The sequence below is a fragment of the Ochotona princeps genome, chromosome 3 (genome assembly GCF_030435755.1).
Source record: "Ochotona princeps isolate mOchPri1 chromosome 3, mOchPri1.hap1, whole genome shotgun sequence".
In the NCBI taxonomy this organism is placed as follows: domain Eukaryota; kingdom Metazoa; phylum Chordata; class Mammalia; order Lagomorpha; family Ochotonidae; genus Ochotona; species Ochotona princeps.
In genome coordinates this window covers 89,234,568-89,262,161 of record NC_080834.1, presented here as the reverse complement: position 1 = coordinate 89,262,161, position 27,594 = coordinate 89,234,568, and the positions used below count along the sequence as shown (strand labels likewise).

Below are 27,594 nucleotides of genomic sequence, written 5' to 3'. Positions count from 1 at the left end.
GAGGATTTCCACGGGAAAGCTTTCTGGGCTGAGCTCCATACTGCAGCACCCACGTAAGCCTAACTTGAGTTCAAGGTCAAGTGTGTCTGGAGTTCCCCATAACTCAGCCAGGACTTCACCCTGGAGTTTCTGGGGTCCCTTTCTTCCACCTCTAGTCCCTTGTAGAAAGCTGGACTAAAAGATAACAACCATTCATTCCTCTCCCTTTTGTCAATCCAAGGTAATCACATTTCTAAAGGCTGACAACTGGACACATCTAGTTTAGAAAGAATATCTCACATTCTGTAAAATAGGGCCAGGTTATCCTTTCAATCATCTTTGAAGTCGGGTTTTGGGATTGTACAGCAGCAGGGATCCCTGTGACAGGTGAGATAGCCAATATAACCAGGTGTCACATGGCTTGTCTTCTAATGACTTCCCAGGACGGCTGTCCCTGAGTCTCCTGACTCCCCGGCCCTCTGCTCCTGGGCTGAGCTACTCCTGGGGGCTGCTGCAGCCCTCAGACCAGAATACCCTCCTCTGAGTCAGAACTCAGCTCCTCTGTGTGCCAGGTTAGTCTGTTTATAACAAGGTTCAGGAGAGGCAAGTACAAAGCCTGATGTGAGATTTCCTAGGACGGGGATGTTTCAATCAAGTGTGAGGAACTAAGAGGAAATTTAGACACCAGGCATTCACTTTTTAGACTTGATATTATTTCATTTAAGCTGATTCACAAAAGGGGGCTCTAAGCCATCTCAACTATCCGTTTACTTTCATCCAAGCATCTAAGTAAATCTTTCTAAAATGAATCCCTTTGGATATGTTAACACTTAACTGTTGACCTGTCAATCATACTGGTGGCTTTTGTGTTCCTTGTAGCTATAATGCTTTCTTTAAAATCTAAGAAAATAACACATGCTCCATGATTCTACTGGAGTGAGCTGCTTTGTGCTCTGAAGACAACTTGGTCACAGCTGTCTTTAGTGGAAGGAAATGAACTCCTCCACGAGGCTCCCCCAAAATGCTGGAATATTTGGACTGCTATGTCTTTCCAAAAATAGCCTGGTATTTCCAAGGAAAACGAAATATATCCAGGGTGGGCATTTGGCTCAGTGGTTAACAACCCCTTCTTGTATCAGAGTGCCTGGTCCAAGTCTCAACTACTCAGCTTCCTGCCAATTCACATCTGGGGAGCAGCAGACGATGGCTCAAGTACTTACGTCATTGCCACCCACGTGGGAGACCCAGATGGAGTTCTGGGCTCCTGACTCAATTAAACAAACAAAAAGAAAGAAAAAATATCTCTGCACATACATTCTGATTAATTTATTATCATTTTTGCAAATGTTCACAGTAAAAACACATGTAAGCATGAAGTACAAATAGGCCCAGACTGGGTCCAGCCCATTCGAAGCTGCACACCCAGGCTGAGCCATCAACTTACCTCCACCACAATTCCCAGGTCCTTGACATAGTCTTTCTCTGTCTGCACCAGCTCATTCAGCACAAACCTGAGAGAGCAGATGAAACACAATGGGAGTTGTTCTTTATTGGTCAGACAGACATCTTCACACCTCAGTTCACAACAAAGTTATCTTGGTGCCTTCATAAACAGCTCATCAAACAGAGCCGGACTTAGCTCCTTGGAAGATGTTGACTGGTGCTTTCCCACAAGAGCCCATCACTCAGGTGCTGGCCTCCTCTGGACTCCTCCCCTATCCCCCACCTAAGCCAGAGAAGGCTGGCCCGGACAACACACAATCCGTCACCTGGCATTCTTTCCATTCCTCATGCATTTCTCTCCCTCAACCATAACCGAACACTTGCAGGGCAGAAAGGACGGACAACTACCAACAATTAACCAATAATCTGGGTTATTAAAGCTTTGAGGCCAAGGGCTCACCATGAGACTTTTATTGCTTTATTTCAGCTCCATTCTTTGCTTAAGGAGAGGAGAAAAGCATCTGTTTGACAACCCACCTTGAAGGCTTCAAAGACAAGGAGATCACAGATACCATGCCAAGCTTTTAAGATACAGAAGTTACAATTACTCAGAGTGGTATCCAGTGCAACGCACCTGCAAAATCCCCAGGCAAGGCCAGCAAGTGGACTGCGGGCATTGCACAGCAGATCTGGGCCCCAGAACGTGAGATTTCATACACCACAAGGCCGAATGCGCTCTTGTTTGGTTTTTCTCCTGTTAATTATTTCTATCTCACAGACCATTTACTATATGCAGTTACTGTACTTGGCTTTTTCCAGGCCTATTACAAGGGAGATGTTGCACGGGCCCGGCGGCGTGGCCTAGCGGCTAAAGTCCTCGCCTTGAAAGCCCCGGGATCCCATATGGGCGCCGGTTCTAATCCTGGCAGCTCCACTTCCCATCCAGCTCCCTGCTTGTGGCCTGGGAAAGCAGACGAGGACGGCCCAATGCATTGGGACACTGCACCCGCATGGGAGACCCGGAAGATGTTCCAGGTTCCCGGCTTCGGATCGGCGCGCACCGGCCCGTTGCGGCTCACTTGGGGAGTGAATCATCGGACGGAAGATCTTCCTCTCTGTCTCTCCTCCTCTGTGTATATCTGGCTGTAATAAAATGAATAAATCTTTAAAAAAACAAAACAAAACAAGGGAGATGTTGCAAATCCCTATTTTACGTAAAATAGAGACAGAAAAGTAACTTGTCCAAGATGACACAATGAGGAATGGAAGTGCACTCTTTCCTCTTTCTTCTGTCTTGACAGTGAGAACTACACATAAATTCCTATGGGAAGAGGCCAGCATTATGATGCAGTAAGTTGAACCTCTGGATGGTCCATGCCAGGCTTCCCATGAGTGCTTGCTTGAGTCCCTGCTGCTCCACTTCCGATCTAGCTCCCTGCTAATGCACCCAGGAAAGCAGTGGAAGACGATTCAAGTACTCGTGCCCCTGCAACTCTCATGGTGAGACCCAGACAGGGCTGTTGCAGCCACATGGGGAGTGAACCACTGGATGAGAGGTTTCTTTTTCTTTCTGTCTCTCCTGTCTGTAACTATGCGCAAATAAAATAATTCTATTTAAAAAGAGACTGACAGTTGTGCCTGGGGGCAAGGTAAGTGCCAGTCAGGCCCCTGGGATGTCCAAGCAGGGGCCCCGATCTAGGGTCCTAAGGTTTTGGCCTCAGGAGGCAATCCTGAAACACCTGCTCCTTAGGTACTGAGATAACACCCAATCCTGATCCTGGGTCGGCAGCTTCAGGCAAATGGAGGAAGGAAAGGAACATGCATTTCTTTATCAGAATATCCAACACTTCCCACCAGCACCCTCTCTGTAATTCAACGTGGGTTTTAAGCCACAGGAAGGAACTGGCAAGGCCAAATGAAAGCATGCAGATGTATCTTTAGCACAGCCTGAGTTAGAGCTTATAAGAAAGTAGTTTTAAAAAAAAAAACCCACAGGAAAATGAGAATGGGAATTTGGGGCTGGGAGGGCCCTCTGGAGATGAAGTCCAGTGCTCTGTCTCCAGGCGGTATTTTTATCCTCAGCTGTTTGCTGTGTGGGGGAACTGTGCTGAGGGAGCTGAGAAGGTGCTGCAAGGGGGCCTTGTAGTTCTTCCTTCTGAAGGGCTCAGGAAGTACCTGGCCGGATCTCATCTCATTAAGATACTATACCAAAGATTTAAACTACCTACATCTCAAGGCAGCGCACAATGAACTGTCAAATAAATTCAATCAGTCATCAGTTCTTGCTAGCAGAATTCAATGGAAGTGGCTTAAAAAAGAAATTTTTTTTTTTTAAAGATTTTATTATTATTGGAAAGCCGGATATATAGAGAGGAGGAGAGACAGAGAGGAAGATCTTCCATCCGATGTTTCACTCCCCAAGTGAGCTGCAACGGGCTGGTGCACGCCAATCCGAAGCCGGGACCAGGAACCTCTTCCGGGTCTCCCACGCGGGTGCAGGGTCCCAAAGTCTTGGGCTGTCCTCGACTGCTTTCCCAGGCCACAAGCAGGGAGCTGGATGGGAAGTGGAGCTGCCGGGATTAGAACCGGCGCCCACATGGGATCCCGGGGCTTTCAAGGCGAGGACTTTAGCCGCTAAGCCACGCCACCGGGCCCAAAAAAGAAATGTTAATATTTGGCTCAAGTACAATTCTTCCAGCTATGGGACAGATTTTTTTTTTTAATTTATTTTTATTGGAAAGTCAGATATACAGAGAGGAGGAGATACAGAGTGGAAGATCTTTCATCCACTGATTCACTCCCCAAGCAGCCGCAATGGCTGGAGCTGCACTCTAATTCGAAACCAGCAGCCGAAGGCCTCTTCAGGGTTTCCCACATGGATGCAGGGTCCCAAGGCTTTGGGCCATCCTCAACTGCTTTCCCAGACCACAAGCAGGGAGCTGGATGGCAAGCAGGGATGCTGGGACACAAACCGATGCCCATATAGGATCCTGGCGCATGCAAGGAAATGACTTTAGCTGCTAGGCTACCTCACCGGAACCAACAGGTGCTTTTCTAACCTCTCTCTTTCACAAGGATAGGGAAAGGCCACTTTGAGGCAAGAACACTTTTCCTCCATGACTGCTTCTTACTGCCATCTGGTCTTTGGGCAAACACCAACACCTTCTAGAACTGTCACATGGCGTCACCCAAACTCCCCATTTGCCTGAACACTGCTCCGATTCTTTTTCCAGCTTCCAACCTCCTACACAATTTACTTTGTTTACTGTCTGATTTCTCTTATTGGAACGTAAACCGTCACGACAGCAAAGATCTTCCCTTTGTTGCTACCATTTGCCTTACTCATAGACGCATTCCCCCAACAGTACATAAAGGTGTTCAGCAAATATTTGTTGAATAAATGTGTGGCTAATACTTGAAGACAAGCAAGTCCATTCTCAACCTTCTTTCTTCTCCCAGATAAATGATTCATTTTCAATGTTTCTCCACAGAGTCCTCACTTAACCCTCTGTCGTCCTACTATCACCCTCTGGATGGAGTCTTTGGTCTCTATACCCCTCGGCCTCGAGCCTCCCACATGGTTTATAATTAAGCACCTAACCCTCCTTTCTTTCCTCAGGGCCATAAAGTTCACCGAGGTAGGACAGGAGTGACAGAAAGTAAGAAGGAGGTATTCTATCAATTGCATTTTCAGGCTGGCCCAGGGTGTGCAGGCGGGCAGAGAAGAGTTGGGTAGAGGAGGCTTTGTTCCCTGTTTGAGAGCAAAATTGAACAGTTCAAGCATGCTTGGGCTCCCAGCTCCCAGACACAGGCAACCCACGTGGTATAGGAGCAATGACTGCCACGTCACAGGCTTCCTCCTTTGCTTTGGGCTTCGGCTCCAGCACAGCCTCAGCAGCTTCACAGCAAGCTGAGACCCTGGGAAGATTGGTTTTGTGAACACCTGGGGGGTTTCCCTACGGGGATGGTTTTTCTCAGCTTCTAGTCCATTCGCCAACTTCTTGGGGCTCCCCCAGAGGACCATAAAGAGGGAATAAATATGGGATTATAGACTTGACATGTGATTTCCTCATCTCTGCTATGACAGTCTGCTTGTGTCATCAGGCTCTCATTACATGTCTCCAAAATCTTCAATGTTAACTTGGCAAATCTTCGTGCAACAGAAAGACCTGGTCTTCCTTATTTTCATTAATTTTTATGCCTCTTATGAGGCTAAAGCAGTTAGGAGTTTGAGGGAGACAGGCATATCAACAATAGGAAAGGACTCCACACCAGCCTACCCAATAGTCACTGTTCCTTACAGACTCTCACATGCTGAGCTTTGTCCAATACTCATCACAGTTCTACCTCCAACAGGGTCAGGTCCCAAACAGGAAAACAAAAGTTTTGGAGTTACGGCTTTGTGCCAGTGGTGTTCTGGTACCTTCTTGATCACCCCAAATAATACTGACCCATTATCAAGGCAGACAACTTAAAGTTCGCCTTGCCTGTGGGTTTTCGTGAAATGGCCTGCAGTGCAGACTGTGTTTTACTAGTAACCATTCAAAAGGTGAAGAAAAGGTTCTCCACATTCACAAATGCAAAGTGAAATCTCGAGACAAGGACTGGGGCCATTAGAACTTGCTCTGCTGTCTCCGCTGCCCCTGGCCCACTGCACATACTCATGTGTGAATGGTTCCCTCCTCCTAGATGTATCACTTCCCCACTTGTGGGAAACATCTAAGGTGACCTCGATCAGGCTTTCTGTCACAGTTAGGGATTCTCTCACTGTACAATAGTAACAACCCCATACTTCCCCAATCTGTTTTTTCTTTGCCAGCATGCTTTACAATTCTAACATGTCTTAGTGCTAACCATACTTTGTTCATTACAGCTGTTATCTCCCAGAACATACTTCACCTGAAGTTCAAGTCAGAGCCATAGGAGCTCCTTATCTACCAGGTTACATTGTGAGGACCCGCGTCACCTTTGCACAGAATGAATGAAATCAGGGGATGCACAGGGTGGTGAATTCCTCTATGGTTCTCTCCCAACCCCTGCACACTCCTGTGCGGCAAGGTAGAATTGGGTGAGCCACTCACATCCTGCCTCTCAGGGCCTTGGCCTTCTGCTCTTCTTCCAGGTTCCTAGGAGGTGTGGGCGGGGTCATCCCCTCATTCAGGCAGCCTGCAGGGTCTTTCAAGCTCCCCCGGTAGGAGCCTCCTTCTAGACTCTGAAAAGAGAAGAACAAAAGGCCGTGGACAAGTGTACACTGATGAGTCATCTGGGAGTCTCTGCGTTCCCCCTAGACAAGCCACTGCCAGCCTGCGATGTAAGGAGCCGAGGTTGTTCTCATGGGAGGTCATGGGAGCAGGAGACCAGAGACCTCCTTCCTTCAGCAGGGTGCAGCCTCCAGCTGCGTCCCCAGAGACAGTCAGGGCCCACTGGACATGTAGGAGCTGCCCATTTCCCAGGCGGAACAGAATGGTCAATGTGATCTCTCTTTGGGTAAGCAATCCAGAAGCAAAGCTCATCATGATAACTCTATCCTAATTAGAAATGAAGAAAATCAACTGTAGGAGCAACTATCAAAATCAAACCGATTCAGAGAGGAAAACAAAAGAGAAACAGTGCCTTGAGAAACAGTACATTTGTTGAAGACACAGATGAAGTCGACCTACCTAACCTTTTCTAAAGTCATCCTTGCTAAGGTTATTTATGAAAGGCTTTCTTTCACTTATCAATCCATCTCATTTGCTTAAGGTGCTGCAGGATTTTAAGAAAAAGAGAACAAATTCAAAGGATTAGTGCAGTTCTCTAGAAGGACTTAAGGTTAAAGGGTACAGAATTTGAATCCTAGCTCTGCCAGACCCTGGATGATCTCACATGGGACGGCTAAGACTGTTCTCTGCTTCAGTTCTTCTCAACATTCATATCAGATCTGCCCTCTTTACAGATCTTTATGGCACAGATACAGAAAATAGTTGACTAGCCCTTTGAAATGCTAAAAATGGTCCACAGGTGGAGTTTTCTCGCCCCCACGGATAAGCACTATTAATAACAGGGACACTCACAATGGTGTCAATGTTAACCTTGTGGCAAGTGCCCAGTTACTCTTATCATTTCATCATGCAAATCAGCAAGAGCAATGTGGGTAAAGAGTAAGACTAGAGATCATGGTCAAGGAGGGCAATAGTGAAACAAACATGGGAGACTAATCCAAATTCTTCCTATCAGATACCCTTCCGTGCCTGACACTGGAAAGGTTCCACCTAGTACCCTCTGGTGACCTTAGTAACCCTAAGGTCAAAGTCACAAAGGTCAAAAAGTGCAGTGCAACAAGACAGGAGAAACGAAAGCCTTTAGTCTTCAGTGGTTTACACTTGGAGTGCCCATCACAAACCCTCTTAGCTGCTGTGTAGGCCAAAGAGAGGAAGGAAACAACAGTCCCGGGAAGTGAAACAAAAACCAAACTAGGCTCCTGAAGGGCCATTATAGAAGAGAAGCCGACAAATACTCAAACTTGAATGTGCGAAGCCTAATGCTGAGAAGAGCTATGGACAAAATGTACCAAGGGCTCCCCAATGAATCTGTTAACAGAATGAAGAGGACAGGGTCATCAAGCTTTTAAGCCACAGCATTTCTTTTAACTGGATCTAAAGGTATTTACAGAACCAGTAATAAGCCATGGAAGTTATTAAAGCCAGAGCAGAAGTATAGGCTAAAAATACAGAAAGGTCAAGCAGGGTTTGGCTACATTTATAGACACAGGATCTGCAACCTGTTATTAAGGAAATGAGAGTGTCTGGTGCTGAGGCTTGACAAGCCAGTGAACAGGCAGGCTTTCCAGTGATGAATTCCCTGGTGCCAGCAGCAGAGACAGGCTCACCAGCAGACTGCCCCAGCTGGCACTGATCTGATTAGCGCCTTTTGCTCCCCACCTCCTGCTCCATGGTGCTGCTGCAGCCCTTGTCCTGAGGCCTGTTGGCAGGTAGGGTGGTGACTATAGAGCCTTATCTCTCCACCCACGAGGTGCTCCCATGGCCCAAACAAGTTCAGTGTGGTCCATGTTCACACCTCCACAGAATGAAGGACATCTCAACAGTCCAACAGGTCACCCAGAGAAGCATACGCCTTATCCTCCTGCTCGACCCACTCTAGGAGCCAAGAGATCTAAGTCATCCTTAGGGGAGGACCGTCTGGGGAGGAGTTAGAAGGACGGGATTAGTTAGAGGAAGAGGAAACTACAGGGTTAGGGGAAGCTATAAACTAAAAAGGGGGAAAAGAAAACCCTCAATGTCTGGGGTTGACTAGAAGGTTAGGATTTATAATAATTCAAGAGATTCTCTCTAACGACCTGGTCATTGTTGCTGGAGTTGGGATACTGGGCTCTAGCCAAGTTCAAGATGCTGTGACTTCCAACTGTCTGCACTGTTCTTAGGATAAAACAGGTAGTGGTGGCTGCTTTTCTACCACAGTGAGGGCTTCTGTCCCACCTTGAACTCTGGACCAACCATATAACAGGCAAGAAGAAAAGTACATGAAGAGTGGAGCAACACATGTTCCTATCATCAGTCCAAGGTCAGCAAAGACAGTGGCAGGCAGGATTCCTACAGTGACTAAGTACAGAGGAAGGCCATCCCCATGTCTAAAATGAACACATTTCCTGTTGGCCAGACCTTGGATCACATACCCATAAAATGTCCTTTTATGAGTTTCTGTATGCGTTCTTGGATTCAAGCAAATTCTATGGAGCACATGCTACATGCTGAATATTTGCAAAGTATTAGAGAAACTCCGTGCCCTTCATGAAATGTGCTGAGATGGTATCTCTTTTAGACAGAACGGGGCTCAAGGAGGATAAGCAGTAGGAACATGCAGCTCTGGAATACGTGGAGAGGGAAGGGACAGACTTTCGGGAAGAATTAACACTTGAACTGAGTATCGCTGTCCCTCTGTGTTTGGGGACTGGTTTCAGGACCCCCTGTTGATAGCAAAATCTACAGATATGCAAGGTCCTTACAAAAAATGGTATAGTATTTGCAAGTAAGACACAAATACTTCTATTTTGGGGGCGGGGGCATTCATTATTGGTTAATTTAAATAATAAAAATATAAACTGGCATAAGTAAATCATAAATTATTAATGATGTTTCAATACACACATATATATATTATGCAATGCGCAATCAGAGTAAATACATTTTTCTCTTCAAACACATATCATCCTTTTTTATGATTAAAGCACTCACCACAAAAGTTGTAACAAAAATATACAGTACATTATCAGTGTCTGGAGTCACCCTCTTGTATGACAGAACATTAGAATTTCTTATTTCCATGTAGGTATGACTAACTTTAAATAACCTCTTCTCTCCCCAGCCTCTGTTACACTCAACCGTCTTGGACTCCAACACATGGGTGAGACCATGCTCGTCTTCCTCTGCTTGGCTTATTTTACTTACCATAATCACTTCCAAGTTTTGCCAATGTAATTGCAAACACCATATGATGCTTCTTTATGGCTGAATGGCATTCCATTGGGTATACACACCAAATTGTCTTCACCCAGTCATTAGTTGATGGATATGGAAACTGTTTCCATGTCAACTGTTGTGAAATTCATGCATAATTTTTTCATGATATGCATTTTCCATGAACCTTTTGAAGATCCTTTATAGGTACTGATTTCAACATATTTCCCACCAAATGAACATGTCTTCTAATTCAATTTTTCCATTAAACTTTGAAGTACCCTTGAATACCCACAGGTAATGAAATCAGTACCTTGTAAACGTATCTGCACCCCCATGTTCATTGCAAACAGCCAAGATATGGATCCATGTCTGCTAAAAGCTAGTAGATAAAGAAGTGGTGGTAGAAATACAATGGATGAGTACTGTCTTAAAGCAGGAGGGGATCCTACCAATTGCCATACATATGCTAAGTGAAACAAGTTAGAAACACAGAGAAGAGGGGAGAACTGAGGGGAGGGGAGGGAACTTGGAGGAGGGGGAGGGAAGAGTCCAGCGCCAACTAAATCGTATCAAAAAACAAACAAAAAATACATAAATTAAAAAAAAAAGGGACACAGAGAAGTATTGTGTGATCTGACCTACAGTGAAATCCTTAGGAGGGAAAAAGGTCAAATACATGAGATAGAGAAAAGAAAAAGAAAAACACCCAAAACAGCAGTGCTTACCAGGAGCCAGGCAGGGGAAACAACAACAACAGGATGATAAAGGACTCAGAAGATGTAAAGTCACAGATAAGCAGGATGAACAACTCTAGAGACCTAATGAAGAACAAGAGGTCTATAGTTACTTAACTTCAGTGTGCCTGTTTCTGAACAAAGAGCACGGAATGCCCTAAGACATTTCTGCAGCTAGACAGTGCAGAAACTGTGAGTCTGCATTCTCCAGGTAACAGCAACCTTGAGTTAATAATGATAGGTAAAAATCTACACTTCTCTCTCTTGACTAGAGTTTCAGGATTCCTCTCCACAGAGAGATGTCAGGATGATCCAGCTCCAGAAGAAACACACACCTCCTCAAGGGCTATGAAGAACAGTTACTCTTTTCTTCCCTTTCATTCCGATCTGCTGTTACCTCCACCTGGCCAGGTTATCTAAAGGAGACTAGGCACACACACACTCAACAGCCTGGCCCTAGCCATGTTGTCCCAGGAGCCCACACAACTGGCCCAGGGAGGTGAATGCTGGTGAAGCAGGAGAACTGGAGAGCAGGGAGGCTGGCAGAAGCGGTCAGGGCACATTCTCAGGATGCCGGGTCGGCAGGTGGACTGACTCTAAGTGCAGGGACGGCTAGTGGCTAGCTCCTTCCCTAAAGGTTAGGGGATCATTGGCCAGGCTCCGTGAGCTGAACAAACCCTTCAGCCACGCCATGTGGTGAGGGCTCAGAACAGGACTTTTCTTTTGGGAGGTTCCAATCTTCCATGCTATGCAAGGTAGTCACAATCAGGGGCTCCACACCAAATTCTCACATGGCCAGGAAACTCCCGCTCCTCACACTTGAGGAATAAAACCAAACCATATTAATGATTTGGCTATTCTGCAACATTTACCCAGCCACCCACCTATCGGCTGATGAATCCCAAGTTTCCAAGTGCCCAGCATCACTCTAGGTTCTGGATGACAAAGACACAAAGTTCCCTGTACCTGCCCTTCATAGGCAGCTGGGATAGGTGAGTGCTAGCATTTGCAAATGCTGGCTTATCAGATCACAAAATGCATTAACTCCACTCCATTGTTATGCTCTCTTGAGATTAGATTCAGGCATAGGTGGAAAGAATCATCATTACTGATACGCAAAATAAAGACAGGTTCAAGCTGACTAAGTCACTTTCCAGAGGATGTCACATAAACATCAGAGACAGGACTAAAACCAAATCTGCCTATTCCTTAGACATAGCAGCAGCAGCAGCAGCAGCAGCAGCAGCACTCTACAAGCCTGGAAAAAGTTTTGTTCATGTAAGCAAAGGCAGTTGGGTAGCTCTTAGATGCTATAGTTAAGATGTAGGTCAGGACCCTTGGATCCCATATCAGAGTGCCTGGGTTTGAGTGCCACCTCAACTTCCTACTACAATGCACCCTGGAAGGTCCCTGCCATGCACATGAGAGACCAGATGGCATTCCCAGCTCTCAATCTGTAGCTTCAGTGTGGCCCAATCCTAGTTTTTATGCATAGGTGGAATGAACCAGTGGAAAATAAAAGCAAATCTTAACTTACATAAGTTTCTGGTGTGATGGTTCAATGGCTAAATCCTCACCTTGTAAGCACTCGCATCCCATATAAACACTGGTTTGTGTTCCAGCTGCTCCATTTCCCATCCAGCTCCCTGTTTGTGGCCTGTGAAAGTAGTAGAGGATGGTCCAAAGCCTTGGGACCCTACACCCATGTGGAAGACCTGGAAGAACCTTCTTGCTCCTGGATTTGGTCTTGCACAGTCCTAGCTATTGCAGCCATTTGTAGTGTGAACCAGCAGGTAGAACATTTTTCTCTGTCTCCTTCTCTCTATAAATCTGATCTGTCTTTCCAATAAAAATAAATAAATATTTTTTTAAAGTTTTTAATGTCATGGAAAACATATGGAGTTTTTTTCCCCCCTGGCCTAGGTTAGACTCAGAACTAGAGAAAGTGTGTTAGTTCTATTGTGGGGGTGATGGGTGAACACCCTCTTTCGCAAACAGAATCACTTAACGAAAGGCCAGGGCTGGCAGGAGACAACAATGGGGGTTCCTCCAGGGGTTTTATCTGCATTGCTGCAGGTGGACTCAGCATCCAGGCCCATCTCCTGATGGCAGCTCTTGTGCAATACATGGGCAAAGTCTTGGGTCAACTGTACATGTATGCCCATAATTCACTGGGGGCAGCTCCATAAGGACAAGGGGTTCTAATGGCCTTTGAATATTCTTAGGGACTAAATGGTTTCTTAAGTACACACTTTGGTGCCATCATTTGAGCAGTCCATTGGAAAAAAGAAAACAGACTCTGTAAAATGGAATCAGACTCTGTTCATTGGCAGGACTTTATTAATTCCTTCTTACATTGAACTAAGAGAACTCACACTCACAGGTCTAGATTCTGCCCTTTGGAGAAACAAAAAGTCCTCTCTCCCCTTTATTCCCACAATCAGGTTTCAAGTATTAGAAGACAACATCCCCAACTTTTCCCTAGATTTAATCTTAGCTTCTTTACTACACCTGTTACCCCTCCAGGGCCTGTTCAGTTCCTGTAAAAACATTTGTGAATGCTGCATTTAGAATACAATGTATTACTCATATACCCCCTTGTGCAGGTGTGGTTTGAATAGCTGTGAGTATAATAGGACTATTGCTTCTCTTGATCTGTACACTGTACTTGGATTAATCAAGTCTAAGATAATACTGGCTATTTTGGCAGGTGTCACACTACTGAACTCAGTCAAATAAATATTCCAGAACTTTTATGGGCACTCAATATTTTCTGTCAAGATAAAGAGGTGACGAGAATCAGGAATAAGAATCTTGATGGAGAAATTGCAACTGAAGATTCTCAAACATGGCTAGAACAGCCTGAACCTAGCTTTGCTCAATCACTACCAGTGGCAAGAGAAGAAACAAGTGGAGAAAAGAACAGAGAATCCAGTGTTAGAATTCAGTGTTAGTGAGAAGGCTCTAAAAAACCAAACTACTGCTCCCTCACTCACTTCTGTGATGTGGGATTGGTTCTAAACATTGAAACAAATTTATAATTCTGGACTCACTGTAGATCCTGCAGAAGTAGTTATTGGTGGAAGAAGTCACAGGAAAGACATCATTTAGCAGATATTTACAGACTGTTGATTGGTCATTGGGCCAACCAACTCTAATGCTATTCCATTCTCCTCTTTTTTCTGGGCAATCAGCTCATGGAGGACTTCTCAAACTTTTCACTTACATGTTTAACACCAGACCCACTGATGGCACAAACATCAGGCCTAAAGAGATTCAGAAATTGATGGTAATGGTGGGGCCAGATGAAAGTAACCTACAATATATACAAACTGGGTTCTGGATATAAATATTCATGAAGAACCCTTTAAGTATAGAAGACTGTTGTTAAGTATAGAACACTATGCTAATGTAAGAAAAAAAAATCATGTCCCAGGTGACTTGGTATCTAGCTGCAGAAGTAAGCTGCAAAGAAAGATGTCTTAACAAATATCACAACAGGGCTCTTTGAGAGCTGTCCCCGGCAGCATGTGACTTTAGGAACTGCCTTGGATTTCAGAAGAAATTTGGCCTGAGCTGCTCAGGGAGGGCCCTTTTGGGGATGAGATTTGAGCACGGCCTTGAAAGCCAATTATGCTCAGGGTAAACACAAATAAGAGAGAAAACATCCTGGAGAAGTGGATGGTATGGCATGGACAAAAACCAGGTGCAGGGGAAGCAAGGAAGATGATCTGATTGCCGTAGAGTTCATCACAAGAGTAAAAAGCAGGAGCTGGAGAACAGGCTAATGAACATTGGGTCAAAGCAGATAATAACTATAAGGCAATGACTTCCAAATGTTGAGGCTCTTCCTCTTCTTAGCAAACAAAATCTGGGTTATAAATACATAAAACATGTGACTTATTTCCAAACAGTATATCCATGCTACTGCACTACTGTTATCTAGATAACAGAAAATAGGACAAGTCATTCTAGAATGATGGGATTACAGTGTTTCCTCATTCTCCCTTTCCAACAACTGTCTTCTGAATCTGAGGGCAGTCCATTCTGGAGACAGCTGCTTGTGTGAACAGCAAGGGGCCAGCAAGCAGAGCTCCCAGAATATGCATCAGGAGGGTGAAGGGCAGGGCAGGCTGGCTGAGAAGAGGCAAGGGCTGTGGCTGTAGTCCAGGCACCAGACCAGGGGCTCGGGCCAGGTGGTGAAAGAACAAATGCAAAGACAGAAAATAAAGGATGGTATTTGGAGAAAGAATAGGGTGTATGGGTCAGGGTGGAGAGGAGGAAGACAAGGTGTGCTTACAGAGGGCCCTTGGAGAAGTCCACGCAGTGTGGACAAGATCCTTAACTCCCACGGCAGCAGGGCCAGAGATGACATGAAAACAGAGAAGCTTCAAGAGTTTGACCCTGGCTCCTACCATCACCATTTTTTTTAATTAGGTAAGAAAGTTGAAAAGGTAAAGAACAAAGTCAAGTTCTTAGTGTACAATGTGCTAAATTTCACTCACACACTACATGCTGGGGTATCTGAAAAGGGAGTTACTGAGATCAAAATCATCAGGCTGCTTTCTCTGGAGAGCAACTATCATTTCCTCTAATTCCCAGGCCAAGCAGAGAAGGGTTGATGAGCTCCCCTGCTCAGGAGCAAGCTGGTGGAAGCTGAAGTTTAGCCTAATGACAATTGCAGGACAGGCCACATGGGGGACACAGCCGAGGAAAAAAGGAAAAAAACACAAGTTCCATCCTACACTGCCACACTTTCTTTTTTAAGGTTTACTTTTTTCAAAGGCAGTTACAGAGATGGAGAGAGACAGGCGATAGGGGGGAAGGGGGGGAGTGGGAGATGGGAAGGAAGACAGTGGCAGATAGAGGGAAGGCAGGGAGAGAGACAGATGTGGGGGCGGAGAGAAAGAGAGAGAAAAGGAGAGAGGCTACAGTCAGCATCACCAAATGGCTACAACAGCTGAGGTTGGATCAAGCTGAAACCAGGAGCCAGAAACTCCTTCTGGGTCCCCCATGTGGGTGCAGGGGCTCAAGTACTTGGGCCATCTTCCTCTGCCATCCCAGGCACGTTAGGATGGAGCCATATTGGATGTGGAGCAGATGGGACTTTAACCTGCACTCTGGTATCAGATGCTGGTGTAGCAGGTGACAGCTTAATTCACTGCCCCACAGCATCAGCCCCACTGATCCACTGAAGTGTAAAAACATGGTGGGAGAAGGAGAGCAGCACGTGGATGACTCTGGCATGATGCCAACCATCCCAAGGGTGCTGCTCCTCACCGCACTTCCCTCTCTGCAGGTCTGGGTGGCTCATGAGCCCAAGCTAGAGTAGTCACCGGTGGTTTGTGTTCAGTTCTAACCTGCGATGGGGACACGTACCAGGGCCCTTAGTTTGCTGCGGCAAGGTATCCATCCCCATGGCTGTCAGCAGTCTACTTTCGAAGACTTCGCAGGCAAGACTGTTACTTGAGGTCCCCAAATAAAGTTGCCAAGACTCAACCCATGTTCTGTGTGTGTCAGCAGCACAGTGTACCAGCTGCGGGTTACCCAGAATCCATTAGTCACTGACCGCATGCCATGTGTCTGGGGCCAGTGGTTCAGGCTTATGCGGAAGCTGGTTTGCCTGGGATTCTTTTTACCTTTTATGAACATCCCAAACCCAAAGGAACCTGTCAATTTCCCCAAGCCACCAAGGGCTGTGGGGCACAGCTTTTTAGAAACCATCACTCCTGGAAATGATCCTGTAAGAGGAAGGAAGGCAGGTGTAAGACAGACCATGCACACAGGCATGCAAGACCCCAGGAGCTTCACAGAGGCTGGGCACACATGGATGTCCCTCAGCACCCACCCCCACTTACCAGCTTGTTTTTGACCAACTTTTCTATTGCACTGACAAGGTCTGCTGCTGTAGGAACTTCAGTGGCAGCCTGCCGAGCTGCTAACAAAGAGGAGGACTGCAAGACATTGGGCAGCAAAGGGACAGCAGATTAGCAAGGAATGAGGGACAGCAGTTAGGAAGCAAAACAGAAGTCCACAGCTCACAGCAGGCAAAGGAGGCAAAAAAGTGCTTTGTTTAGAAGGAAGAGATGACAGAGGGAGATGAAGGGTGGTATGGGTATGGGACAGATCTGCTACAGGCATTCTGGCCAGCATCAAACCTCAGCATTGGACAGGACTCTGCTTAGACTCTGAAGAGGCAGAGAGGGGCCACAGAGTTACCAGGAGGTTAACAGGCAAGGACAGTGGTTGGAGTGGGGCTGGGGAAGAGGGCTCTGAGGGCAAATAGGACTTTGGCTACTAACAAGAGCCCGGTGCTATATTCCAGAAGAAGCAAGGAATCCATAAATTGAACCTCAAATGTACCCAAAGAAAACAAATCACCCCTGCTTGACCATGACCTTAGCTATAGATCTGCATAGTGCATCATGCAAAAATGCTAGGGACCCTGCATTCAGGGACTAGCAAACTAGATACTCCTTCCCTGTTTGTGCTCTCTCTTTACTCTTTTCTCCCCACCCTCCACCCCCAGCTAAATACACACAAACACCCCTAACCTCCTCACAGAAAATGTCTGGTTCTAGTAAGGTCCCTGAATTGGTGCACTAGAACATCATAGAAACAAGGGTTCCTGCAGGAGTTGCAGATATGCTCAAGGGGCTCTCTGGGCAATGGTTTAGGGACTTCTGCTTATTGAGTGATTGTGGTTTGCTCTTGTTTCTTCCTTCCTCCTTCTATGCAGGGAGACATGGAAGGCATCATGGGGAAGGCTATAGGCATGTGCACTGCCCCCAGCACACCAGAGCTGAAGGCAGTGGTGTTCCAGGCTGGGGGAAGGCTGGGGACGCTCCCTGCAGTAGGGAAAGTGCAGAGAGGCCAATGGCTTGCCTTTAAGTTTCTCTATTCAGGCCAAAAGAAGAACTCTAGAAGAGAAGCTTCTGTCTAACCTAAGACTTACTTACTTTCAGTCTTTGCATCTGAGGAGGGAAAAAAGCAAATATAATTAAGGGTGATATAACAGCATTCTTTTTCTTCTCCTGGAGAATATAGGAAAATGTTTAAATGTGATCAAAATGCCATGTTATGGTCTTTTTCAACTGGGACTCCTCCTGCAAACTTATTCCCAGGACAGAAATGGAAGGAACCAATGTGATGTGCACACCATGGTCCGTGAGGAACCATCCAAAGGACAGGGACTAGAAACATCCTGCAGGGTGTCCCTGAGGGGGACTGCTCAACAAACTGAGGCACCTCAAATAAGAAAAACATTGTCCAGCTATGAAAACTATAGTTATGGGGGGTAAAATGAGTAACATGCTAAGATATGGTCCTAAATAAACCAATGAATACCTCACACACAGAAACGTAAAACATCCACGCACACATTATTCCAACAGGCGAACTTCTAACTTACTGTAAAAGTTGTCTGGAAAAAAATAATAAAAATAATTTCATTTACTACATGTTCTGAGGCTCATCCCAATTTCAAATATCCCAGAGAAACATTCATATACTAGAAGGAGTTAATGAGTCTCCACTTTGCGAACTACCCCATTTATAGCTGAGAAAAAGGCTCCGCAAATGGCTGGGGAAGACCCTCACAGTAGGTTTAAAATTATCCAGAAACAACCTCACATCTGTCCAACTTCACCACCACCCAAACATTCTGTGTTTGGGAAAATTACAAAGGGAAGGTGCATGACCTTTGCTTATCTTACGTAAGCTGCCCACTAGCTACTGTGGAGGGCTGTGTGGATGGCAATGAATGGGATCTGCCCACATACCCTCTCAAACACAAGCATTGTTTGCAAAAATACTCTATTAGGAACCCCAGCAGACTGGTTCTCATTCCCATCTCAAGGTGAAGCACAGGCATTTCTGCCTCTGGGAATCCAGGCTGGGCACAATGCCAGGCTTCCTACTACTTTTCTTCTCTTCAGAGTCAAAGAGCTGGCCCTGGACACCAGAATTCCCATTACCCCCGCAGGAGGGGCTACAGCTGTGCACTCCTCCTGGGTGACAGCTACCCCATCTCAATCATCGTCCTGTGTTTTAGCCTGGCACAAAGGAAGACCTCAAGGAATGTGGCTCAGTAAGCCAAATGTACCGCAGAGAGAGTACAATCAAGACTGGAAACTACTGTCACCATGTCCAAGTCCAAGAGGACAGGCAACATGATGAGATGAGGCGTTTGGCACCAAGGTTAAGACATTTCCTGGGAGGCCCACATGCATATCAGAGTGCCTCGGTTTGAGTCTTGGCTCTGCTTCTGACACTAGATTCCTGCTGCAGTGCTCCCTTGGAGGCAGAAGGTGATGGCTTAACTACTTAGTGCACGCCACCCACTTGGGAGACCAGAATTGAGCTCTTAGTGTGCAGCACTGGACTATCCCATCGTTGGATGTTGAATGCATTTAAGGAATCAACCAGCTGCAGAAGACCTTTGTGTCTCTGCCAAGCTACCTCTCTGAGTGGATCTCTGTTTTTCAAATAAATAAAAATTAAAATAGACAAAAAAGAAATTGAAAAGGAAAAAGAAAACCCACAGAAAAGTGGAAGCCTGGCTGTAAGGAAAGTGAATGACAGGGAACACAATTAAAATATCCTCCTAGCTGGGGTCAGTACCCTAGAACACATCCCACCTTAGCTGCTATTCCTGAATAACTGGATGGCCACAGGGAGTGACTACAAGTGGCACAACAGCCATGGGCATTTCAGACACGAGGGCACCTCAGCAGGCCAGTGAGCTGGGGACTTTACGACATGAAGGATTTGGGCAGGTTGACATGTTGGGGCCTGTCCCTCTTGGACAGCAGCCTCCTCCCTAGCAATGCTCCCCTGAGTAGAAATGTGATTTCAGAGCTGAGGAATGGATAACAGCTAAAGTATAGATTGTACATTTGGGGACAACAAAACGGTTGTGATCTGCAACTGTCCCATTTCCTTTGTGAGACTGACTGTTCCCTTGGAGATCTGCTGCTACCATAGTCAGAACCCTTAGTCTTCATCAACAGCATGAGTTGTTGGGCACATTCCTGTTTAGAGAATTCCTTGTACACCCCCTCCACTTCCCAGAATGCAGTAGGACCTTCAGAATTCGAGGAGAGATGCCTGGCAGGTACCGGTGGAATCTAGATGATGATGGATTCACGAGAGGTGCAAGGTTACCCGTCAGAGACAAAGAAACGAACTGAGAGAGCATGGAGGTCCTACCATCTCGTCCTGCGTGGGGTCATTGTCAAAGATCTTCATTGGCGGAGGGAGGGGTGTGTGAGACTCTTCGTCTGCCTCATCTTCTCCCCAACCTTTCTTGCTCTTCTAGAACAAAAGAACAGCATTAGCTACCATTTCACACAAAGCTACCAAGGGTTCAGAACTTGGTTCAGCACAACCCTATCGTTTCAGGGACAGTCTCCTCCTCTGTAATATGGATCTACCTGCTTCCCAAAGGAGAATGAGGACTGATGGAGAACATACACACATACACCACAAAGCCCAAACAAAACAGAAAGCTAACCTATTGATTAGTCAACAGGAGGGAAAATGTCAATAGAACTCAGCTAGGGCCAAATTTCCTGTATTTTTGAAGGGGTATTAAAGTATAGCATTAAAATGTTGAGGCTCTACTTTGACATTTCCATAAGGACAAAGGGCAGTCTGCAAGCATTACAAGGAGTCTGACTGCACATGAGGACGAGTTTTTAGCCACATCAGTGATTGGAGTAGATTCAGTTGACCAGATCAAATGGGTGTCTCATTCCCCTAGTCAAATACATCTACTACATTTTTGATTTTAGCATCTTAACTTTACAAGACCTCAGTGATGTCCTACCAGATCATGGCTAAAACAGGGATTTCCTGGGCCATGAGGTAGGTCACACAGTATGGGAGTCCCTTAGTTGCCATCATGCCCCATTTCAGCACTGCAATTCCCCAGCCCAGGCTGCAATTTTCAAAGGAATAGAGTTTCTGTTCTCTTTTTCTCAGTCTAAAGGTCTGACCAGTTTTTGATTCAGTACTTAGTAGAACCAGGTTATTAGCTGCCTTTCCTCAGGCCCAGACTCCCTGCCTCCCAAATTTAGCAAAAATACTTTTCTGTCTGCAGGATATTCTAGGTGCTGGTCAGCCTCTAGGACCGGTACACATCTTGTCAGGAAGATGTCAAAATCTCTTGGGCATCAACTGATGATGAGCTCTCAGAGAACAGAGGCTAGTTGGCTTATAGGACCACAGAGGAGACATATGGGAAGTATCATCCTGTGGAAGTTTCCAGGCGCCAGGACAAGTACCTCATCAGCGCTGTCTCCCTGCGGGGTTGTCTCATCTCCAGGCTTGGGAGAACCAAGGTCGAAGCTCTTCCGACCATCACGTACTTTCTTCTGTTTCTTGATGTTGCCATCTGCCTTCCCACTATTGAGCCGGCGCACGGGACTGGTCAGCCACTTCTTAAGGGTGTTGGTGGAGCGCTTTGGACCAGGGGAACTGTGGATGGAGTTCAGGGAGGACTGTGCCTGCAGGTTGGCCACGGACTCAGATTTGCCTCCATTTTCACCAGAGGAATGTGAGTATGCATCTGTGGAAAAGGACAAATACAGACATGTTAGAAGCAGCGAAGACAGGCTTCCGCGCTGGGAGCAAGGCGGCGCCATCCTCGGGCAGCTGGGACATGAGGAACAATGTCAGCGGCAGACCCCCTCAGGGGACCCCTCTCTGGGGGGACAGCTGATCCTCATTTGATTTTCAGTGTGAGAGGCATCATGCTCGGTTGGTGCTGGGAATACAGGGGTGTGCAGAAGACAAAAAGATTCACCTTCATGAAGGTTCTATTTTTTTTATTTTAAAAAATATTTTTGGGGCCCGGCGGCGTGGTCTAGCGGCTAAAATCCTCGCCTTGAAAGCCCCGGGATCCCATATGGGCGCCAGTTCTAATCCCGGCAGCTCCACTTCCCATCCAGCTCCCTGCTTGTGGCCTGGGAAAGCAGACGAGGACGGCCCAATGCATTGGGACCCTGCACCCGCGTGGGAGACCCGGAAGAGGTTCCAGGTTCCCGGCATTGGATCGGCGCGCATCGGCCCGTTGCGGCTCACTTGGGGAGTGAATCATCGGACGGAAGATCTTCCTCTCTGTCTCTCCTCCTCTGTGTATATCTGGCTGTAATAAAATGAATAAATCTTTAAAAAAAAAAAAATTTTTTTGGGCCTGGTGCAGTGGCCTAGCAGCTAAAAGTCCTTGCCTTGAATACACCAGGATCCCATATGGGCACTGGTTCTAATCCCGGCAGCTCCACTTTCCACCCAGCTCCCTGTTTGTGGCCTGGGAAAGCAGTCGAGGATGGCCCAATGCTTTGGGATCCTGTACCCGCATGAGAGACCTGGAGGAAGTTCCTGGGTCCCGGTTTCAGATTGACTCAGCTCCAGCCGTTGCAGCCACTTGGGGAGTGAATCAGTGGACAGAAGATCTTCCTCTCTGTACCTGACTTTCCAATATAAAATATTTGTAAAGATTAACTGACATTTATTTGAAAGGCAGAGTTAGAGAAAGATAAGGAAATAGAGATCTCCTGTCTGCTTGTTCATTCCCCAAATGGTTGCAATGGCCAGAGCTGAGCCAGTCCAAAGCCAGAAGCCAGGAATCTTTTCTGGGTCCCTCACATAAGTGCAGGGCCCCAAGTCCTCGCGTCTTCCTTCACTGCTTTCCTAAGCAGGGAACAGAATCAGAGGTAGAGCAGTTGGGACTACAATTGGTGTCTATGTAGGATGCTGGTGCTACACAGAGAGGCTTATCCTGCTATGCCACAGTGCCAGCCCTTGGAGTTTCTATCTTGATGAGAAACTCAGGTAACAGACTATGACAGGAACAAAATAAGTACAAAGCAAGACATATGGTGAGAAGAGCTATATTTTTTTAAATTGCATTTCATTCTATAACATCGTTTCATAGGCTCTAATGTTACCCCATCCCCTCACCGTGTCTCTCCCCCATGGTGGATTACTCCACCTTATTGCAGTATTACAGTTCAAATCCAGTCTTGTTTCTTTCAGTGCAAGCATGTATTATGCATAGAGTCCAGCATCTTATTGTCCAGCTCAATTCAACAGTTTCTTGGGGAGACCAACTCTGGTCTAAAGGCATAGCTGGCAGAATATCGTTTCGACCAATTAAAAGTCATAACATAACATCAACAACAGTTTCCAACATTATAGGGTTAATTGACATTGTATTGAGTGACTGACATGTTAAAAAATGCAGGTTCTTAATCACATCCTGTGACTACTTCATTAACGTTTCAATTTTAGTTTGTATACAACTGGCTTCTATCTACCTTAAAATGGCTATAGGATACTATTCAGCTGTTTCGTGTCTATTTTCATTTTAGTATTTAGCAGTTTATTGTGTTGAAGCATAATTTTTACTGAACTTGGCAAATTTTAGGATAGTCTAAACTGGCTTATAGCTTTAACAAGGCATATGTCACCAGTTGAGGCACAGAACACTGTTGGGAGGGGTGTGCAGAGAGATCCTCCATACCCTAGTTAGGAGTAATTTATTTTTGTGTCCTACCTAGTAAGGTATGTGTGAGTCCCCACTGATCATTTCCTGTCTAGTTCTAAGCTTTCCTTGTTGTTCTCTGTCTATTCTAATTTTTTATTGTTGTTTGTTTTGTTTTGGGGGGCTCCAGGGCGACCCTGATGATCATTGCAAGAGAGGGTGGGGATCCAGAGTTGGAACTAAGTAAGAACCAGAGAAAGCTCCTCTCCCTAGTCCCGAAGGGAGTTTATTGTTGAGAAGAGTTATATTGAAAAATAAAGTAGAGTATCTCTCTCTCCTATCAAGAGGCACCCCACCGCATGGCTCTCTCTTGGGGGGATGCTTCCTCCTTCCCTCTTCTCTCTAGTCACTTCGCAAATAAAACTTTTCTGAAAAAGGAAAGAAAGAAAAAAGTAAAGAAAAGAAATAAAGTAGACTGAGTGTTTAAGAAATATGGAGGCAGGACTAAGGTGTGCAAATCAAACTGTTGGTCAGGGAAAGCCTCATACCGTGGACATCTGAGAGTAGGGAAGGGACAAATCATGTGCCATTTGGGACAAGCACCCAAGAAGCCACAACTGGACCTGGGGTGTGCCAGAGGTGAAGGAAGAAAGATGAGAGCTATAAGAAAGATCCAAGAAGCACAGGGACCAAGTGATGTGGGGCTAGGGAGCAGAGGGAAGCCTTTGCTTTCTACCTGGAGTGAAAACTCACTGGCAGACTGCTGGAGTGACACAACCTGCCCAACATTTAAAAGCAGCAGAAACAGCGAAATGGCCTAGGAGGCTATGACACTGCTCCAGGAGAAGGATGCTGGTGACTTGCAAAGAAAGGTGATGCTGATGGCTGTTAGAAACGATGTGTCTGGGCCTGGCGCCATGGCCTAGCGGCTGAAGTCCTTGCCTTGAACGTGCTGGGATCCCATATGGGCGCTGGTTCTAATCCCGGCAGCTCCACTTCCCATCCAGCTCCCTGCTTGTGGCCTGGGAAAGCAGCTGAGGACGGCCCAATGCATTGGGATCCTGCACCCGTGTGGAATACCTGGAGGAAGTTCCTGGTTCCTGGCTCTGGATTGGCACAGCACCGGCCATTGTGGTCACTTGGGGAGTGAATCATCGGATGGAGGATCTTCCTCTCTGTATATCTGACTTTGTAATAAAAATAAATAAATCTTCAAAAAAAAGAAAAAAGAAGGGATGTGTCTGGGTGTAGTTTGATTGGATGATTGGGCAGGGTGGGGAGACAGTCAAGGACGAGTTGGGATTTTGTCCTGGGTTGCTAGGATGGGGTTCCTGAGACGGAAGGATCAGGTCTGAGGGGCACAGAGGATAGAGTTCAGTTCTGGATATCTCAGAGATGCCCACTGGATGTTTGAGTGGAGAAGCTTTACAGCAGTTTTGCTATCAAGTCCAGAGTTCAGGGGAGAAAGTGCTGTTGAGTTGGAGATAACTGGGCAGCTGTCAGTGGGGAGAGAGCACTGGAAGCTTGGAAGTGGGTGAGATCATCTAGGGGCACAGATATGGATAGGGAAGGATTCCAAGGACTGAGCCAGAAGCTGGGACAGGACAAGGGAGTAGTCAGAGAGCCAGGCGAAGCAGAGAACAGGTGTTTTTGGAGGTTGCACATAGAGTGTTGATGGAGGGGTTGTGGGGGGGCACGGGATCAACTGTGTCAAATGCTCCTCGATAGGTCAAGAGGCTTGGCTGACCCAGGAACTATGTGTTCAACTTACTCAGCAGCATCAAAGTCACTGGTGACTTTGGATAAGGCAGCTGCCACGGAACTAGGGAGGGCTGCAGCGTGATTAGAGAGCATGCCAGGCGATGGGCAAGAGGAACAAAACACAGTGGCAGGAGAATTCTTGTTTTGTTTTAAAGAGCTAGTGATTGGAGATCAAGAGAGTTTGTTTTGTTTTTAAGTGGGAGAAATGAGCATATTGTTGGTAAACTGTGTGCCTTTTATGGAGTTTTTTCAATGTCAGAATGTACTTGTACAAACCTACATATTTTATACTATTGCATTTCATGCTCATAACAAAACCACAAGAGGCAGGTTCTGTTATTTCTCTCTTATTACAGAAGAGGAAACTGCAGCCTTAGAAAAAACCAGTCAGTTTGCCTAAGGATATACATCTCCTAAGGGCAGAGTATGATCTGAACTCCACACAGCCAGACTGGGGGCCCTTGGTGCTTGTCCAGTTCTCTAGGCTCCCTCTCAATGTGGGATAAAGACAAGACTGGAGGAAGGGCCTGTCCAGAGGAAGCCACCCTCTACAAGAGGCTCTGCAAGAAAAGCCACCTAGTAGACAAGGGCATATAAGAAAGGTAGATGTCCCCCAAATTCTTGGCCACTGAACCCCGTTAAACCTTGGGAAGGTCAACATTAGAATTATGTGATCTTGGGCTTTGGGTTATTAAAAAAATTTCATTAAGCACACTTTGGAACAACATCCCCACCTCTGTTGCTCAGGTCCCTAGACTTTCCAAAGCGGCCCAGCAACACTGGGGCAGCTGCATGCCAACCAAGATTCTGGGCAAGCATTAGTCAGCAACACCAACGTTGTGGAGCACCTATCTAGTGGCATACATATCTAAAGATACAGAAGACATAGATTGTACTATCCTAGATCTCTTCCCAGCTACACATACCATGCACACACAAGAGTTGAGGGAGCAAGCAGAAAGGGCGAAAGAGAAAGACCCAATATCCAAAATACAGATGAATTCTCATAGTACTGTGTGATCAATTCCCTGAGGACTAGCAGGAACTCTGCCTCAGAGGAGAGTCAGCTCAGTGTAGGTAGGAGTGGTCTAAAAGGTACGATAGATAGAAGAGAAAGGGGGTTGGGGAGCAAGGAGTTCCAAGGGAGATAGCAGGAATAAAAACAGGGGCAGAAAATGAAAAAGAAAATCATCATAACCCATAATAGATTCTTTGGATGCAACAAAGATTAATGAAGGGAGAAAGAGGAAGATACATTTAGAAAGATTAGTGAGGACATTCAACAATAAACGGGAGGAGTCTGGAGTTCATTGTGAGACTCTACTGGGAAATGGCATGACAAAAAGGTCTTTTGTGTGATTTTTTTAATAATTAACCTGGAAATTGCATAAACACAGCCCAGGGAAGGAGGGGTTAGCATCCAGAAAGCCATCCTATGGGACTTGTATGGGGATGGCAAGGAGATGAATGGGGGCATGTCTAAGGAAATGACAGACTGGTCAAAGGTGAACAGTCTTTGTGCATGCTTCCTTTTCTATTCAGGACAGGGTCTTGGGAGAGCACCACCTGACCAGTTCCAACTGCATTCCCTCTCCCCCGCAACATCCACTCACTCCCCCACCCCCCACAGCACCAGTTTGCAAACTGATATTTAAACCAAACACATGACTAGGTCTTTAAACAAATGATCACAGCTTTTCACACATACTCAACGGTTGAGTCACCTATTCCTATAATGACTTTCTTTGCCCTAGTCCTAATATGACCCTGGAGCTCTCTAGCTTGGATGAAGCCAGAAGAAGAAGAAAAAATATATATATAAGGTGAATGAATCATGTTTTGTCAACAGACAGCTGCCCCCAGCTTCTACCACTGACTGATCGCATAGGCACCACCAACCTCAGGCTTGCTTAGCTTTGACCCTACTGGGACTTTCTTAGACACTGCTAGGGCCTGGGACATAGTTTGGAAAAAAACCCACCAGAATATTTGCATTTAGAAGCACACAGACACAGACACACAAACACACAGACACACACACACCCATGAGCTCCTAAAGGCCTGCAGTACGAAGGACAATCTACAGAGCCTCTCTACTCAGGGGATATTTGGAGATCAACGGACTCTGTTGGCATCCCTGTGTGGACAAAGCTGAAACCTTATCTCAGAAAATTCCTTGTTGGCTGCAGTCTGGGGTGTGTTGACATTATTTCTTAAGTGTTTGGTATGGGTCAAACTCCAGGGCGATAAACATCTCTCAGAGCACTGGACTAGCAGCAGGGCCTCTCTGTTGTCTCCAGCTGATAAGCTGCAGATGCTTCTCACTCACCAGACCCCTCAGATAGCGCGGGGCTCTAGGGAGCCGAACCTTCAGAGAGATTTAGCAGCACCAGGCCCAGGCCATGAACTGTGCTTGGTGTTAGGAGACAAGACAGATGACTGTCCTTGATGTTCTGTTTTTTGTTTCTCATGGCAAATCCCTGCCTCGTCTTAAGATTCATACATGCAACTGTGGAATGCCCGTTCCTCTTCCCCTGTTTGTCATCTAGTTCTGCTTCTATGCTTTCTGTATAAATTACTGGCAAGAATACAAGCAGTGCAAAACTAAAAATCAAGAGTATTCTTCTATTGTTTCAAGGTTATCCCGTGTGACCAATGGTTGCCTTTTCACCAAGGGTTCAAGTAAGGGGAATCCAAGCGAGTTGGGACACTGCATAATTCATCATCTAGTTAG

The 27,594-nt window shown here is 46.1% G+C and overlaps 1 protein-coding gene across 10 annotated transcripts in view; it reads right to left on the bottom strand.

Moving 5' to 3' along the window:
• The window catches only part of KALRN (kalirin RhoGEF kinase), a 712,406-nt gene that overhangs the window by 51,802 nt on the left and 633,010 nt on the right, over positions 1–27,594 (bottom strand). For 6 of the 10 annotated variants that reach the window (XM_058661993.1, XM_058661992.1, XM_058662001.1 and 3 more), the window contains 5 exons: positions 20,899–21,182; positions 19,823–19,927; positions 16,471–16,566; positions 6,504–6,634; positions 1,424–1,490 (listed from right to left, as the gene is read on the bottom strand). In XM_058661993.1, the coding sequence (XP_058517976.1) occupies positions 1,424–1,490; positions 6,504–6,634; positions 16,471–16,566; positions 19,823–19,927; positions 20,899–21,182 (683 nt within the window). The remainder of the gene's footprint in view (positions 1–1,423; positions 1,491–6,503; positions 6,635–16,470; positions 16,567–19,822; positions 19,928–20,898; positions 21,183–27,594) is intronic. The other 4 variants (XM_058661991.1, XM_058661998.1, XM_058662000.1 and 1 more) reach the window with 3 other exon arrangements.